Raw genomic sequence first — 17,821 nt, 5'->3', positions numbered from 1 at the left:
CCTGAGAATGCCCAATCCTTTACAGAAGGGCCAAGGAACAGTTTTGGCTCAACTCATTCTTTTTGGAGGCAAGGTCACTTCGTGGTATTACAGCACCTGGCCCCAAAAGAAGAATGCACAGGGGGTGACATTTTAGGCCTGGGAAGAGTTTGGATGGGGAGGGGCCTTCTGCCCAGGTCAGAGAGAGGTCTTGTGGAATGGGGCGTTCTGTTTGGGAGGCTTGACCCAGAGACAGCAGCATCCCCTTCTGGTCAGTTCCCAGCCCCAGGCACAGCTGAAAACCTCCCTTTGCAGATCCCAGCCCCTCTCCACTACTCCACTATTAGGGTCCCCTCTTGTGAGGTACCAGGAGGCTATAGCTTCACCTTGAGCATAAATGCTTTATTGTCACCTTAGGGTTCTCAGGCAGGTGGGGCTGTTGCACATCATGGGAGGGCAGGTACACTGAGCTGATGGCAGAGCCGGGACCAGTGCTCCTTCTGTCCTCCCTACCCTCCCCCCACTCCGTGGCTCGATGGAGTGCAAGTGGGTCATTGATAGGCTGCCCCTGGGGCCTTCTCAGATAGAAAGGAAAGGCTGCCCCAACATGTGCCCCCACATCCCCCTCTTAAGTGCCTCACCCTGTACCCTTCTCCTCATAGTCTGCTACTGCTCTTTCTACAATTAACATTCATACTTGGGTGGTCAGTACCACGCCCAGGAAGGTCTTACTACCCCTGTCCCTTTCCTGTCAGCTTCCAGTCCTTGTCCTGTCTGGCTCCCTAAACAGGCTGAGCCAGTCAGTCAGTGCACTCTGCCCTTCAGGCCCAGGCCCTGCACAACCTCCTTCCTCTTGCTGCCCCACCTGCAGCTGCACCCCCACCCCCCCCCCACTCCCATCCCGGACCCCAGTTCAGACCAGGGCTCAAGTCTTCCGGTGCATTCTGCTTTCAGGATCACGTGCTCCCTGTGGGCACGGCCGTCTTACAAACCTCTTTTAAGTCTCCTTGACCTCAGTCCTTGGCAGGGCCCTTCAGCCTTCCAGTCAGCGGACCGGGGCCCAATCCCAAAGCCAGAGTTTCTGGATATGTCCCCACCCATCCTCCTGCGACCTCACCTCCCGGGGCAGGATGGCGGGGAATGGGGCAGGTTGGTACGCCTCAGCCCGCTCCCCAGGTCCTGGGCCAAAAGAGTTCAGCGGGGCCGAGGGGGGCTGGCACTGCGCCCTCAATTGGAAAGAAAGTCGATGGCGGCGCGCACGGAGCGATTGGTGCTGACGTCGACGGCAGTGACCTTAATCTCGGTGTCGCCAAACTGCATGGCAGTGCGGATCTCGCGGCGGCTAGGGGGCGCGTCGGCGGCATGGGGGCCTCCCTCGGCGGGCTCGAGCTCTAGACTGAGCGCGCCGCACTTGCGCACGCCCGGGTCGGTGATGAAGCGCGCGTCCTCGGCGGCGCAGCAGTATAGGTTGATGAGCACGCGGCGCTGGCCTGGGCGCGCCGGGCAGTAGCTGCGCAGCACCTCCTCGCCCAGGGCCACCGACTGCTCGGCGGCCACGAAGCGCTCGAACACGTCGGTGCACCAGCGGCGGCCGTCGCGAACGAGCAGCTTGTCGGGCGGGTGGCGCCCAGCCACAAAGCGGTTGAGCACGCCCACGCCGTAGGTGAGCGGCGAGCGCCGCACCCGAACCACGCCCGGAGCCTGCCCGAAGAGCACCGCGCCCTTTAGGATGGTGAGGCCCACGTCGTGCGGAACCACCACGCGGAGGCCGCGGGCGCCCAGTGCTGCCTGCACCGCGTGCTGCAGCACGGCCGACTCGGCGAAGCCGCCCACCAGGAACAGCAGCTTCACGCCCTGCACCTCGGGGCGCTCCAGCAGCGCCTCTGCGGTACAGGAGTGGAGGGTGGGGGTAAGGAGGAGGTACGGGGAGTGGGCCACTGAGGCCACCACTGCGCAGCCACTGGCGCCTCTCCTCTGCCCGCCTGTATCCTCGGGCAACCAGAAACTAGACATTTCGCTATAAAACGGTAGCCTGGTTCCCATAAAGAAAAACACCGAGTGCTTTCATGAGGGCCCCTGGCAATCCTTATGGGCTCTGCTTCCCCACCACACCGTGGAGGGCTTGAGATAAGGTTCTGCATTTACACATATTAAATGCCTACTACGTGCAAGACATTGCACTCACTCTCTAGATACTTCAGTTCATTTAAATCTGTGTGATAACAGTTTGGGGGACCTAATACTATCACCCCATTTGAGGAAAAAGGCACCAGAGGTTCTTTAACCTGGCAAGACTGCACATCTTCCCGCCTATCTCTTAATCCCCACCACACTGCATCCTCCAGGTATTCCAGATGATTCTGGGTCTCATTCCAGTGTATGGATATGGGGAGGTTTCCAGGCACTAACAGGGTAAGATATTCCCGCATCTGGGTGTGTATGTTGAGGTGAATGAAGGACCCAGGCTCAGGTACTTACCTATGTGCTGGATGATCCCGCTGACCGTGGGCTGAAAGAGGTCGTTCATGGCCTCACAAGACATCCTGAGCATCCCCTGTGAGGACCACTTCACGAAGTTCACGCTGTAGGTGTTGAAGGAGGCACAGGCCCATGGGTCAGGGTCCCGGGTGCTACCCCTATTCCAGGTCGAAGTACCTGGGCACTGACTGCACATTATGTGTTGTGCCAGCCATACCCTCAGGGCTTTAGACGCAGGTCTGTTCCAGGTCCAGGCATGAGGTCCCAGGAGAGGAGCCTCCCTTTGCCTCGAGCAGAGGAACCCAGACCCATTGGCTAGCGTGTGTGTGTGTGTGTGTGTGTGTGTGTGTGTGTGTGTGTTTGCAGGGAATGGGAAGAGGTAGATGTTGGCCTTTCCCCAGGCTCAAGATTCTCGCCCCAGTTTGGGCTGCCGATTCCAGCTGGGGTACTCATGCCCCTCCCCCTGCCTCCACCGGGGCTGGCATGATGTGTGCGTGGGACAGATAAGGTGGACCCCCCTACTCCCCCCTGGGGCCCACACCTTCCCCTGTAGGGGCGGTCCCCCGGCCCACCTGCTCCTGCGCAGGGCTGTCTCCACGTTGTGGCCTCGCTGCTTGCGATAGAAGTCAATAAACGAGAAGGGCAGCGAGATGTTGAGCGCCCCCGCACGGTGTGGGCCTGCGGTGCGTTTGCGGGCCTCGAAGGCTATAGTCAGATCCACCCAGGCTGCTGGGCGTTGCCTTTTGAAGGTGGCGATGAAGTCTTCGCCGAAGATGCGGCCCAGCAGCTGCTCGAAGGCCAGGTCCACGCCCACCGCGCCACAGGGGCCACCTTGGGTAGGGCAGGGGTCGAAGGGGGCGTCAGTGCCGACTCCGCCGCCAGGGGGGGTTGGCGGGGCCAGGGCGGTCTGGGTACCAAGGGTGCTGCCTGGCTACTCACCAGACGCCTTGTAGAGCTCCTTGAGGGTGCCATGGGGCTGTTCCAACTGGTGCACGGTAAGGTCCACCGTGCCTCCCCCGCAGTCTGCCACCACGTAGCGGTCTCCTACGGGGGCGAGCGTGAGCACACACTCGTGGCACCTTCAGCTCTGCGCCCTCTGCAGACTTACCCAGCCTCCAGCCCTGCCCCAGGTCCTGAGCCCTGTCTGCGGGGCCATGGGGGTTAGGGTTGAAAGGGGCTTCAGGTGCTTGAACCTCAGGTCACCAGGTAGGAGCACAAGGTGTGGGGGAAAATGGTCCCAGGATTCTGCAACTCCATCTGCAGAGAATCCCCCGGGGGAGTGGGGGTTAGGGGCATGGCTGTGAGTGGGGGTGGGAGTGCAGGTGACTGAGGGGGACTACCAGGTTAGGTACAGCTGAAGGAGTTGGAAGGGGCAGGGTTCCTAGGGGCTAGAGCTGACTTCGGGAATGTTCCCCCCACCTGCAGTATACGGTGCCCCACAGGGCCCAAGGAATATCCCTCCATCTCCCCTCCCCCACCTGCTTGCATCTCAGCCCACAGTTCTCCGACACCCGATTCCACCAGGAACGTGCGGCTGTGGCGGGACCTTCGAAGCTGCTCTCGGGCTGGGTGTTGAGGGACAGCAGGACAGTGAGGTTAGAAGGAGTGTCTCAGCTACCACGCTCAATGCCCCGCATCCTTCCACCAACGCCCTCCATGAGCATCTGGAGCAGCCAGTGCTCCTGAAACTCCTGCTCCACTCCTAACTGGGAGAGGGCAATGCTGAACCCTAAAGGGTCCAGAGAAACTGGATGGGGTAATCTCAGGCACTGTAACCAACCCCTAAGGGGAAGTATTTCCGGCTGCAGGACCTTCCCTTAATCCAGAAGGGCTCAGGCCATAGCAAAATCAGAATTAAGAAGGTCTGAAGGAGCTGGGGATGGGGTGGGGGAAGGTCCTGGGACCTCTCCCTGTCATGGGAGATGGCATCTGAGGGGATGATGAAGGTTGACCATAGCTGTCCCAGTTCCTGGTCCTGGCAGCAGGAGCTTGGGGCTGATGGGGGAGGGGGGAGGACAGCTGATGTGCCAGGAGGGGAGGGAAAACTGATTCAGTGGCTGTTTAAGGGACAGCTCCTGAAGACCTCCACCTTCAGCTCAGAGTACCCTTTGTCAGTACCCAAGCACCTCTCCTCAGGGTAGGCATCACCCTCCCACTCTCAGATTCAGGGCTGGGCTGAGTCCTACCGTCCTCTGACAGTGCTACTCTAGGGCAAGGTGTAATCTTAAGCGCCTGCCTCCAAGGCCACTGGGCAGTACCCCTGGGGGTGGCTCACCCTGACGGAAGCTGGAATCAATGGAGCGGCGCTCGCCCAGGCGCCCACTGCCTGGAGCTCGGCTGCTCAGGTCCACGAGCTGGTGCAGACGCAGCTTGCGGCAGTAGACAGAGGCGGCCTCAGGCTCCAGGGCGATGAGTAATTGCTCTGCATCCTCTCTCGACACCAGTCCGGCCTGAGGATGGGTGGTTGGCAGGGTTGGGGAGCACCATGGGCCAGGCATCACACTGAAATGGCACTCAGGGCAGGCAACCGGGGGCCTGTGGGGCTCCCATCTCCTCCGGATTATACCCCACCCATGCTAAGCTGCTCAGGCCCCTCCATGCTGCACAAATTTGGAGCTGTCTCACAGCCACCCTGTGACCAGGCTGGGGAGGGGCATGGCCATGGCCAAGGATGCCATGGTGTTGCCCAGCAGGAAGAGACCCTTGACTGAGTGAAAACCTAGAGCACCTGGGATCTGCCTCCAGGCTGCCCAAGGTGTCCCTGGGCTGCAGCAAGGTCCCCTTCACAGATACTGTGTTGGCCAGCTAAGCACTGGCTGAGGGGGTTAGTGGAGACTCCAACACAGTGTATTGGGGAGGGTGGGTATAATGGCCAGACCATCAGTCAGAGGGGTGGGGGGGCCCCTTTTGTCTTACTGAACCCTCTTTCTCCACTGGTGATAGACAGTGGCCATGGGCCTCCCCACTCTTAGGAGAACTTTGTTCTCAGGGAATCTGATACAGGAGGAAAGAAACTTTAACAGTGAAATTTCAGGTGCCAAGGCAAGGCAGTCTGACCAGGTGGGGGATGGGGATGGGTGGGTATTAAGACTTCCTGCCCAGGGCTAGCCCGTCCTCAGCTGACAGGGAACAGTGTGGGAGGAAGCAGGGTGGGTAAACCAGCAGGGGGCCACTGGTGTGGGGGTGTTTGTTCTGGCTGGGCACAGCCATGCTTTCATCCTGGTCTCTGCAGGGGGGATGCCCACTGGCCTCAGGGTTAGCTCCTTCTAGAGACAAGTGTAGGCACCTGCGGATTTGACAGCTGAGGCATGCCTGGCCCAAAGTTGTGTTTGTGGGGGGTTGGGGGTCCTGGTATCCTCCAGGGGAAGGTGCACTGGAATTCCTGAGATCCCTTTTGGAGATCCTAGGGTGTCCACCAAGGCCCCAGGTTCACGGGCAGGATCAAACAATGAGCCCCCCTCCAACCTCCCCATTTCCACTTGAGAGAGGGGTGCCTGAGCCGTCCCCCTTTCTCCAGACCTTTGGGCATCTCTTGTGGTAGGAAGACCAGCAAACATTGGCCAAAATCACCTCCCTTCATAGTTTCATAGTCCTATTTCCCCTGCTCAGTGGTTGGGGCTGTGGTGAAAATACTGATGCTGGCTGAAGTGGGTGTTCTTGGTGTCCTGCCCAGCTACTGTGAGTGTTGGCTGCTATTGGCTCACCGCTGCCCCTTCTCTGAAGAACTGCCCTCAGCTGAATGGGAACCACCTCACTTGGAGGGCCTTTCCCCAACTCCCCCAGTAACCAATGAGAGACTGATAAGGATGGACAAAAAGCCACCCCCCCCCCCCGCCTCCTCGTGGCCAACACCACAGTACATTCTCCCTCTAGAGCTCTCCATGGGATCAGGCTGAGGCTAGACTCCAGCTAAGACCACATCCCTGCCCAGCTTTTTCTCCTGTCCTGCTTTCCTCACTCCTCTTTCTGCTGAGAGTCCTTGCAATAGACCACATGCACAGGAATCCCCATCTTGGGCTCTGCTTCTAGGAAACCTGCCCTAAGACACTGTTTAAGCTGGCCTGGGCTGTGTCTTTTGTCCCTCTGCTCTCTGGTCCTGCAGGCCCACCCCCTTTCCTAGTGGCAACAACCCTCCAAAATGGCCAGCAGGGAGGGGCTGGCAGTCTTTACACAATGGCTCTGTGGTCCCAAGGGTGGTGGGTGAATGAGGGTATGGGGCCATGCCCGGGGCCCTCCCGACCAACGTCCACAGCTCTTGAGTGCACATTCTCACCAAGTAGGCAGCCTCTCGCATGAACTGCTTAGCTGGCTGTTTCCAGATGGCCGGCACTGTCAACACCCAGCGCACAGTGTCCTTCTCTGGCAGCGACGGGCACTGGTCCCTCAGCTCCTGGAGCAGGAGGGGGCAGTGAGGGGAATGGCTGGCTTGGTTTGTGGGAAGTGTCTTTAGCCTCTATGGCAGCTGGAGGAACTAATCAGGCCTCAGGAGGAACTTCCCAGCTAACTTGGAATCCTAACACCCCCTTCCCCACCACCACCACCTCCCCAACACCTGTAGGGTTGATGCAGGCTCTACCAGACAGAAAGGCAGGGGACTGGAGATGACCTCTGTCTTCTGACAGTGGCTACCCATTGGATGGACAGGGGATGGGCTGAGGGGAAAGGATGGACCTGGGGGCCCTCCACCCCAGTAGGCAGGGATGGGGTCACAGCATACCTGAAGGGCATGCTCCTTGAAGAAGCGCAAGGCATGGGCGAACACCTCCAGGGCAGGCATTTTCTTTCCATTTACCGCTTCTAGCTGGGTCTTCAAGGTGAGATCCTGGCAGGGACACAAGGTGACTGCAGGAGGCCGTAGCTCTGCCTCCATTTCCTGACAACCTCTTATACTCACCCCATTTCCTGGTGCTCCCCCTCTTTGGCACTGTACCACTCTGGCTCTAATCTCACATTAGTTCTCTCCCCAGCCCCTCTCTTTACCCTATCTTCACCTCTTGGTCATGCCTCCATCCCTTAGATTCAAGCTCCACCTCCTTAGCTACTCCTCCACCAGGCCCCTCCTCACCTTTTAGCTTTACCTACCCTCCATGAGGCCTCCCTCTCCGCTTTCCCTCCTAGCCCTGCCTCCCTGGCTGGAGCTGGGCCCTGAGCCAGAATGTGACTCACAGTGGCACTGTGGATCTTCATCTTGAACTTCTCAAAGTAGAGCCAGTCACGAGCCTCCTCAGGGTCCAGATCGTGGTAGTAATCACGGGCTGTATAGCCAAAACTGTGAAAGGCACCCTCTGGGGTCAGCAGCAGGCAGGTGGGGGTCTTCTGGTGGGCCACACCTGGGTCCCCGCCCTCCCATTTCCTGTGGAGGCAGTTAGCTGTCAGTGTGGTCAGCAGTAATCCTCCCTTTGTGGGGTTGGGTGCTGGCTCTGGAACCAGCTGTGTGACTTTGGGCAGCTCACTTGGCTTCCCCAAGCCTCAGTCTTTTCATATGTAAAATGGAAATAATAATAGTACCTACCTTTTAGGGTTCTTGTGAATATGGTGCTTGGCATCCACTTAAATCCATAAACGTTGCTCATGGGATCCTCTCTATCCATGGGGCCATGGGTCCCATCCGACATCCTCAGCTCCTGCTCCCTTCCATGAAGTATACCATTGGACCTCACCTCCCTGTCTTTTTAACAAGCAGCAGCAAGCCATCTGCCTCGTCTGGCCTTCTGATATGTCTCTCCAGGACCCTGGCAGAGGCCTCCTCCCAGCCAGCTGGTTTGCCCTCCTCTAGGCCATCTTCCACAGCTAAGCTCTTTCAAGGCATTCATGATCATTCCTATCTGGCCCACATCAGTAGCTACATCCCAGCTGACTGCACCTCCAGCAGGCCCCCAAAACCTGAGACTCCAAACTTCCGTATGTGCAGGCATCATCTGGACCTCCACCCAGAACTCACTGCCCAGTTCATTAGCCTGGCAAATCCTTCCTCCACTTCCTCTGCGTTGTCTGATGCCCTGACTCCTCTAGGCCAAGTTCACCAGTGCAGCCTTTTGGGGAAGGAACTGGGAATCCAGGCAGAAGGAAGAGCATGTGCAAAAGCTTGGAGGTGTGAAAGACCAGGGAGAACTAGCTGTAAGTTGGCTCAAAGCAGGAGAAAATACAGGAATCTTAAGATCAGCTAAGGAGGAGTACCAAATGCCATATCAGAATTCTGTCTTGGTGGGTATTAGGTAGGGGAGTGAAGAGGCATGACCACATTTGCCTTTAGAAAGGTCACTGGTCCCCATGTAGCAACAGAGTGGAGGGGAGGGAGGATGGAGAAGGAAAACCAGGGAGGAGGATATTGCAACCGTTCAAGTGAGAGAAGGTGGGGCTGAACTTCGGGGTGGTAGTGGTGGAGAGAAGTAGGCAGGTATTACAGGGATATTAGAGATAGAAGTGATGGGGATTAGTGGCTAGTGGGGGTGGGAAGGGCTTGGGAGGAGGCCAAGATGCCCCCAGTTACTTCCTGTGACTGTTATCTCCAGTGTCCCTTCATGTGTCCTCAGCCCCAGCAAGGGGCCCAGCATGGCCTCAGCTGTGTGTGCTGACAAGCTGGGATGCCCTGCAGCTCTTAGAGAGCTATAAGGGCCCAGAGCCTTTGTGGCCTCATGTGGATGTGGAGGGAGCAGAGAAAGGGGAAGGACAGTCCACGCTCATGTAGGTTAGGTCCCCTGTATCTTTGGGGCAGTGACCCTTTGCCTGTCTCTCCACCCACCCTTCCATCCAGCCTCCCAGGCCCTGGTGAAGCCCCCTGATCCCCCACCCCAGGCTGAGTTGGGAGCTTTGCGGTCTTCTATAGGGGTCTTCCCCCTATAGGCTACAGCCCCACTAAGATATATTCAAAGGATCAGGGTCTTGAGGCCTGAAGGGGAGTGTCAAACAAATGTTTCATTCAAACAAAACAAATTCCATCAGAATGGATTTTTCAAACAGCTCTTTCATGACAACTGTGTGACTTGTCAACTCAGTTAACCCTCTGATCGTTCATTTCCTTGTATTTCATTCGAGCCAAACCTAGGAATCTGCCTCTAGGAATCTACCACATAGAAATTCCAGCACAAGTTTTCAAGGAAGAATATTCATTGCAGCACTTTTTGTAATAGTGAAAAATTAGAAGGAAAAATAGCCTCAAAACTATCAATAGGAGAATGGATAAATTATGACACATCTGTACTGTGGAATACTATGCAACCATTAAAACAAAATCGTGGCTCTCTGTATTCACATGAAACATCTAGAAAATAGTGTTGAAAACTTAAAATAAAGCAAGTTGTATGATATACCACTTTTATTTTAAAACCACATATTTATTTGGTTTTTGCATATGTATTTGTTTGTGACTAGCCCAGAAAAAGATCTGTGTATTTTACTGTATGTTTGTTATCTCTCAATAAAAAATTTAAAATAAAAAACAAAGCCCAACATTTCCTGCAGAGGTCAGAGAGCTGCCCCAATTGGGGCTGAGGGCCCAGGCCTGGCACCCATCCTCCAAACTTTTGCCCCAGTGGGGAGCCCAGACTAGGAGTGGAAGGTACTCTGAGGAGACCCCATTTCTCCTTAGTGACAGTACTTCTGGGACCAGGCCTCTCCCAGGGTGTAGGATTCCCACCCCCCCCCCCCAACAACCAATCTCCCAGCCCAGCCGCCCTCACCTCATCATGTGGATGGCCTCAGGGTCACTGGCAAAGCTGAAGGCATAGCCACTGGATGTGGTGCCGAAGTCGATGGCCACTACCACGGAGAAGGGGGCCTGCTGGGGGGCTCGGGCCTCAGGCTTCTGCAAGTGCAAGACCTAGTCAGGGAGCAGCCAGAGGGCCAGGCTGACTGTATGTGGGAGCCCTCCCAACCCCTGGCTGTGGTCCAGACCAGCCCTGGCCCACCCCCACCTACCTGCCTGCCTGGCTCCCTTCCTCTCCTAAGCTCCAAGCTAAGCCCTTGAGATGCCAACTGTTCAGAAAGCCCAAGGCCTCTCAGGTAGCCCCATGAAGTTTTGGGCTTGAGCTCCTGCTTCCCTGCTTCTGGTTCTCTGCCTACCTTCTGCCTGGACTGCCTTTGCCCCACCCCCATCTCACACCATGTCATAGCCTGGGCCCAGCTGGGGGCAATTTTGCTGCTCTGAGCAGCTTCATAGCACATGGACCTGCGTTATTTGACCCTCTTGCTCTTTGTGGCCACAGTGACACAGCCAGACTCTATCCAGTTTTGTGACAGAGAAGAGAGGCCCCATGCACATGCCCAAGAGTGGTCCCTGCCTCCTCCCAGGCCAGGCCTGGGCTCCCTGAGAACAAGGGGGTCCCCAGGCTGGATCACTAGGGTGAGGCCACCCCACGTGGGGTGACCTAGGGAGCTTGGGGGGGGGGTGGTTATGTCCTGGATACGTCAAGCTAGCCCCAAACTATTTTTTAGCAACATGTCTCCTCTTCCCTAGATATACCTTGTATTAAGGTGGGGCTGTGGTTGACAGGAGGGGAAGCAAGTCTCGGAGGCCCAGTGCTCTGAGAACACACAAAACTACTTGCTCAGAAGTACATCTGCCCCAGGCAGGTTACGTGCAGTGGTCCCTAGATGTTATCCTGGAGAGAGATCACCTCAGTAGAATTGTTACCCCTACAGTCCAAGGTCACCTAAGGCTAACCCATCAGGGGGAACATGAGTGGAGTGTGTAGGGGCAGGAAGCATGATGGTACCCCCAGCCCAGACCTTCCAGGGCTCTTCCAGACTCCAGTGTGACCTTCCCCACTACCCAGGCCACCCACCACCCCAATCCCTGCTCTGGGCTTACTGGAGACTGTGAGGGTGTGAGGGGGGCAATGCCACAGCTTTCCTGGGTCCTTGGGGAGCCGGGTGGGCTGGGCACTGGAGACCGCTCTGGGCTGGAGCCTGCAAAGAGAGGGCAAATCATTCTGGCACAATCAGGGTAAGAGGCTGGTGGCTGGGCCCCAAGCCTGGGGGATTCTCCATCAGTCATTGCTGGGCCAAGGTGAGGGGTACCCTGCTGGGGAAAGGGGACGAGGGCAGGAGGGTAGGAAGGACAGGACTGAGGTCGGGGTCGGAGATAGCTGGGTTCAGGGTCTGTTATCAGTTAGAGGTGACCTATTCCTGAAGGGTGACATACTTCACCTAGGGACTCACTGTCTCCCCCAGCACCCCTCAGACACAGCAGGGAAGGGGAGAGACAGAGAAGCATTGTGGGGGTGGGGAAGACTGAGTCCAGAGATAGAAGGGCAGGAGAGATGGGGCAGGTGAGCTCCTGGGGTGAGGGTGGAGAAACCAGAAAAGGTAGGGGACTACAGACCTAACTGAGTGGGAGTGGAGCCGCTCCTCTCCCCACTAAAGTGCAGCCACATGGTTCTAATCAGGACCTGAGGGAGTTGCCTCGCCCCCTCCCTCTGCCCCCCAAGGGCCATCCATGGACAGGCCCAGCTGGCTGACTGGGGCAACACCTCCCCCAGCCCAGCCCTGAGCCGAGAGGTGTCCACCACACTAGGAAGTCAGATTCCAAGCCTCCCCTCCCCCATGACACACATAGACCTGGAGCCAGCGTTTGGGGGCAGGAGGCCCCCTTAAGACCCTCTCACAGGCCTAGGACTGAGCTGGACCTTTGGTGGGAGGAAGCAGTGCAGCCCCCAGAAGGCAGCCCAAAGCCTGGTTTGGAGGCTCTGGCAGCTCAGGGGGCAGGAGGGCCTGCTTTGCTGGTGGCTCATCACCACCACACTGAACTTTGCTAAGGCCCCTAGGAGGGGCACTGGGGCTGCCCTGAGATCCGTGTGTGGGGACGGGGGCACTGACCAGGGAGATTGATGGGGTCTGGTATGAAGACACATCAGCAAATCAATGTCTGGCTTTAGGCTGAGCCAGGGCTGGGGCCTGTATACTCGCTCAGCCACAGCTCTGTGGCCCTGACAAGTCCCAGCCCTCCCCGACCTTGGGGTACCCTGGGAATATATGTGAGGGGCTGGGCATGAAGGGAATTCTGGGAAGTGTCTGGACAGGGCTGGCATCTGTCTTGCAGTGCTGGAGGGGCAAGGACATGGTGGTCACACTCCCAGAGCCCCTTTTTCTCAGGTGGCCAGGGCAGGCTTGGGTCCTGTCACCAGCTCCAGCTTGAGGGGCCGAGTTGCTGTGGTTTGAGCCTGGGAAGGGAGTCAGGAAGGAAGCCCCAGCCCACCAGGTCTTTGTGAGTGGACTTCCTGAGGCGTGTCCGTCCTGCCTCCTGGCCTCCTACCCCTGCACAGAACCCAGAGCCTGTGCCCAGACCAGGCCAAAGGCAGATGCGCATGCACACAAACAGAATTCTGTGCAGACATACACACCCTGTGCCCAGAGACCTGCCCATAGGCAGACACGCAGACACACACACACACTTACATGCGTAGTCCTGTTGCACTGACCCTCCTTGCGCACACACACTCACAGAACAGCTCTCAGGAGCCTCTGCTGGGCAAGGCATGTGGACAGACTAGGGGTGGGTCTGAGTGCCAGGGTGAGGGGGGCAGTGGGCCCCGGGCAGAGGTGAGGGGGTGGGTCTTACCGCTGTACAGCCCCTGCAGGCCCATCTCCGGGACAGCCAGCATCTTTGTAGGCCCTGTGGCTGTGAACAGGAACAGACAAGCAGAATGGCATTTATTTGTTCCTTTGTTCCCTTACTGAATAATTGTTTATTTTATTTATTTACTTTTGGCTGGAGTCCTTTGAAGCAAATCCCAGGCATGTTGCTTGACCTATAAATTATTTAATATGTCTCTCTAACAGAGATTGTTTAAAAGACATGGCCACAACACCACTATCATGTCTAACAAAATCAACAGTAATTCCTTAATCTCATCCAATGCTCAATCCTCCATCCCAGCTTGTCTCAAAAATGTCTTTTTTTTTTTTTTGGCTACACTGCGTGGCTTGCAGGATTTTACTTCCCCGAGCAGGTATTGAACCCTGGCCCCCTGTAGTGGAAGGGAGGAAACCTAACCACTGGACTGCCAGGGAATTCCCTCAAAAATGTCTTTTTAACAGTTGCTTTGTTGGAACCAGGATGCTCCTAAGTGTTTTCAGGTGCCCACTCTCTGCCAGATGCTGTGGGACATCAGTGACCCAGAGAGACACTGTCCCTGTCCTGGGGGCCCACAGCCTGGTGGGGAAGCCATTCATAATCAGATAATCATGTAAGTGAATCTGAGATTACAAACAATGCTGTGAAGGATACTGTGAAGCAGGGCAGAAAGGGGAGCATGGCAAGGCTGGAGAGAGGGGTTGGGCTAGGCTCACCCTGCAGGCAGACCCTGGTGGACCCAATTTTAGATCTGGTTTTACATGAAAGGCAACAGCAAATCTTGAAAGGTTTCAAGTGGCAGAGTGAAGGCAGGGGCATGACTAAATCTGTGTTTTAAAAAGCCCCTCTGGCTGCATGGGAAGTGTAGACTGCAGTGGGACGACATGAAAACAGGAGCCAATCAGTGCTCCAGGCAACAGATGATGGTGGTGGCTGTGTGTCTTGAGACAGAAGTGTAGACATTTATGTTAGAGGTTAAAATCAACAAGCCTGATGGAAGATGGCTGGATTGGACATGGGAGGTTAGGAAGAAGAAGGTGTCAAGGATGACACTGCCTGATTCAAGCGAGGAGATGGATGGTGAAATGGAGAATGCTGGAGCAGGGCAGGCTGGCAGGGGGGAAGGGGCAGTGTTCTGGGTGCAGTTTTGAAACTGCTGAGAGAACAGACTGAGGAGTCAGATGACACATGACCTAGAGGTCAGGGAGAAATCTGAGGTGGAGAAGTGTCTGGGAGTCATTGTCACAGGAGGCTTGGCAGAGAGTAGAGTGGGGGAAGGGAAGGGAGGAGAAGCTCTGAATAAAGGTTGACTGGAGGAAGGTTGGCTGGCCAGGGAGACGGAGTTGCCTGCTATGGTTTCATGAAGATCTTGATAAGAGAAGACTGTGAAGCTAGACGCCTTCAGAGATTTTTAGATGAGACTGGAAACACCTGTTTTTAATGGCATTTCAGTGGAATGATGGAGATGGGGCGGAGTCAGGTAGGCGAGGAGGGAGCAGACGGTGAGAGAACGGAGCTAGCACTTCTGGGAAGCTTGGCTGCACCTGGAGGAACATAATGCTTGAGGAGGGGAGGACAGGTTTTTATTTTCTTTTCTAAGGTGGGAGGAACCTGAGCTTGTGTCTGTGAAGTTCTGAGGGCCAAGCTAGAGGCATCGTCCTCCAGGTCACTGACAGCTTTGTTACTCAAATCGTGGTATCAGGACAGCAGCACTGGGTCCCCTGGGAGCTTGTTAGAGGTGCAGGCCCTCAGGCTCCGCCCCGGACCTGCTGAGTTAGCGCTTGCTTTTTCGCAAGATCCCAGATGGTTGGGAGCACCCTAAGGTTTGAGAAGTGCTTGTCAACGTATCCTGGCCCAGTCTTCAGATCACCAACGCTACTGTCCTCAGCAGTGAGCCTAAACAAGGGTGGGGGCAGCCCAGAGCCCACTCCCTCTCTGTAGCCAGTGGCCAGATCAGGAAGTTTTGCTAACAGAACACAGCAGACACAGAGCTGGGCACTGTCACACCCCTACACACACGTGCACACACCCTTGCTCACACAGAATTCACACAACCCAGCCCCAGCATCGACAGACACTGAGACACATCCAGGATATTCCCCCATGGCCAGCACCATGGAGATTTCCAGACACATGCAGTCCTGCTGTCACTGGAGGTGCACAGGTGGATGTCCAGGAATCAGAATCAGGGGAAATACAGGGGCTGATCGTGGGCACTTGTACAGCAGCTGGATGATGCTGAGAAAAAGGAAAGTAAATGGTGGGGGTGGGTATGGGCCTTGAGAGCCAGGGACAGGTGCCCAGTTCAGGGTGATGGAGTGTCGTGCTGGACGTGGATCCTACCAGCTCCCAAGAGCTGATTCTGTGCATCTCTTCTCAATTCTGCATTTATTGACATCACATTGATACCTTGAAATCAGCCACGGTGATTATACCATAGAAGTTGATAAACTGCAAATTAGGTTTTTCTCCCTCTTGGGGAGCTGACTGAAAAACATCTACCAACACACTACTGGATCAAGCCCACAAGAGAGAATATGGCAGCCCTATTTATGCATTGTTTTGATTCATCAGCAAAAACTTATTGACATTTCTTCCTGCCAGGTTCTGCGGCTAAGTGCTGGGGAAACGCTTTGCTGAATGAATGAATGGATTTTCTGAACCAAGGATATTGTATTTGAAGCAGAAACAATCTAGAACCACCAAGAAAAAAGGACTCAAGAGTTGTCACTCTAAGCTGATTTCATGTCCAAACCAATGTGTCTATAATCTCCCCAGCTCTGTGAACCTGGTCCAGTTATCTCCTATCTTTGAGCATGTGACACTGAATGCCCCTACACTCAGGGCTGACAGGGCCTATTATGGCACCTGGCTGGAGTGCATCATGTTGCCTCTCTGTGCCTCAGTGCCCTTTCCTGTAAAATGGATCATGCAGGGGGCTTGTGAGGATCAAGTCCAAGAAAGGAAGGTGGCTGATAAAAAGGCAGGGAGTTGGACAGATGTGAGCAGTGTTCTTTCCCTTCATGATGTGGATTCTGAATTTTCTCTTGTCAGAAGTTTTTGGTCTTATTGAGACTTTTATTCTAGTCATTCTGAGTTCTTTAGGGAGGGAGGGAGGCCCTGAATCAATTTGTGTTAAAGAAGGAGGATCCTGCTGATTCTCTGAGAGGTGGAGGTACAAGAGGGTGGCAGCCACACAAGCACGCACACATACCCCATATTTCTTTGGGACATCCCCCACCATGCATACACACGCACATACCAGAAACATTTAAGGAGAATGCTGATCATGGGACTCAGGACAACCTCTGCTCCCAAAAGCTATATCTGGGCGGGGCCTGCAGCTGGAAGTGGGGAGAGGTAGGTCCCTGCCCCAGGGGCCCACTAATTTCAGACTGGTGATGCTTATGGGTTTGAGAATAATTGGGTGGGGCAGTTTGATTTACACAGAGAATAACTTCATTTCCTGGCTACAAGGGCAGGCTAAACCCTGGCCCCAGCCTGACCCCTACCCTACCCACAGACAGACCCTTAACCCTGCCTATGGTCTGTCCCTTAACCTTGCCCATGGACTGACCCCTAGCCCTTGGCCTCATATTGACCTCTCATCTTCAGCTTTACCCTGACCCCTGGCCCTGACTTCTACCCAATAGGCATGACTGGGGACTAGGACAGAGTGTGGCCGAGTAGGGACTTGAAACTGGAGACTCCCATCCCACAGTGTCCCCCAGACTCACAAAAGCCTAGGACTTTCGCCTCCATACCCCCGCAGGCCTCCTTTTACCGGGACCCTGCCTCTCCCATCCACTGCTCTCTCAGCATCCTGCCAGTCAGCAGGCAAAGAGAGGCCACAGGCATTTCTCCCAAGCCAGAGACTGAGCCAATCAGGGCCCAAGGAACATATCAGAAATGGCACCCAAAGGGCTGCCCCAGTCTGTCTTTGGAGAGGCACCCTCAAGGAGAGGGACCAGTGGGAGGTTGTGGGGTGAGGAAGCTGCCTTCTCCTGGCCTGAGGCAGGGAGTGATAGAAATGGCCTCTCAAGTCCCCTCCCTGTCCTCGACTTTTCTTTCTATACATCCTACCCTGCCCCCATGGGTCCTCATCAAGGGAGCAGCCAGTTCACAAACAACCTCTGTCTCACACAGCCTAGGGCCTGAAGCCCCTCCCACCCTCTGCCCACTGTCCCTCATCACCTCTCTTACCTTCTGGGGATCCAGGGCTGCCTTCACTCTCCCAGGGAGTCCACATTTTAGAGCACCCTCCCTGTCAGTTTCTCTCCCCCACACAAGCTAACTTTACAGCCTGGCTCCACTGGGATACCACAGGGAGCCCTGACCCCACCCCACCTGGATTCCCAAGCTGGCCCCACAGAGAGAAACCAGAGGTCCCTGTTCATGAGGCCAGCCCACAGTCTGGCATTGTGCCACCCAGCCACTCTTGAACTTTCTGGACCACAGGCCCTGGGAACTCCCCCTGCAGGCGTCCCCAAATACACACACACTCAACCCCGGGGTCTCCACCTCTGGCCTAAGCACCGTGTCCTCCACAAACTGGCTCCCTGGAGCCGCCCCCAGCCCCACAGACACCCAGACACGGAAGTCTCTCGAGCCCCCCTCCCTCCCCCCAGATCCCCGCCCTCCACAGGGCGAGTGTGGGGTCCCAAAGCCCGGATGTAGCCCTCTGTCGCTGCCCCAATTGCCTTACCGAACCCACAGCCCTGCTGGAGAGAGGGGCTTGCAGATCTGCCCCAGTCCTGTCCCCCTGGGTCAGGAAGTTTGTGGTGGGGTCTC

The 17,821-nt window shown here is 56.0% G+C and overlaps 1 protein-coding gene across 4 annotated transcripts in view; it reads right to left on the bottom strand.

Annotated features, from left to right (window-relative positions):
- Positions 1-128: 128 nt before the first annotated feature.
- The window catches only part of HSPA12B (heat shock protein family A (Hsp70) member 12B), a 17,886-nt gene continuing 193 nt past the window's right edge, over positions 129-17,821 (bottom strand). Inside the window, exons 1-13 of one of the 4 annotated variants that reach the window (XM_036825677.1) lie at positions 17,234-17,279; positions 13,016-13,075; positions 11,267-11,364; positions 10,137-10,261; positions 7,624-7,810; positions 7,175-7,279; positions 6,731-6,847; positions 4,733-4,907; positions 3,936-4,022; positions 3,397-3,501; positions 3,030-3,288; positions 2,458-2,561; positions 129-1,862 (exon numbers count right to left, since the gene is read on the bottom strand). In XM_036825677.1, the coding sequence (XP_036681572.1) occupies positions 1,207-1,862; positions 2,458-2,561; positions 3,030-3,288; positions 3,397-3,501; positions 3,936-4,022; positions 4,733-4,907; positions 6,731-6,847; positions 7,175-7,279; positions 7,624-7,810; positions 10,137-10,261; positions 11,267-11,364; positions 13,016-13,075; positions 17,234-17,279 (2,124 nt within the window). In that variant the 3' untranslated portion in view covers positions 129-1,206. Of the gene's footprint in view, positions 1,863-2,457; positions 2,562-3,029; positions 3,289-3,396; positions 3,502-3,935; positions 4,023-4,732; positions 4,908-6,730; positions 6,848-7,174; positions 7,280-7,623; positions 7,811-10,136; positions 10,262-11,266; positions 11,365-13,015; positions 13,076-17,233; positions 17,283-17,821 lie in introns of those variants that run through there. The other 3 variants (XM_036825679.1, XM_036825678.1, XM_036825680.1) reach the window with 3 other exon arrangements.

This window comes from Balaenoptera musculus, chromosome 15, assembly GCF_009873245.2.
Source record: "Balaenoptera musculus isolate JJ_BM4_2016_0621 chromosome 15, mBalMus1.pri.v3, whole genome shotgun sequence".
Classification (NCBI taxonomy): Eukaryota; Metazoa; Chordata; class Mammalia; order Artiodactyla; family Balaenopteridae; genus Balaenoptera; species Balaenoptera musculus.
This window is presented reverse-complemented; position numbering and strand designations above follow the sequence as displayed.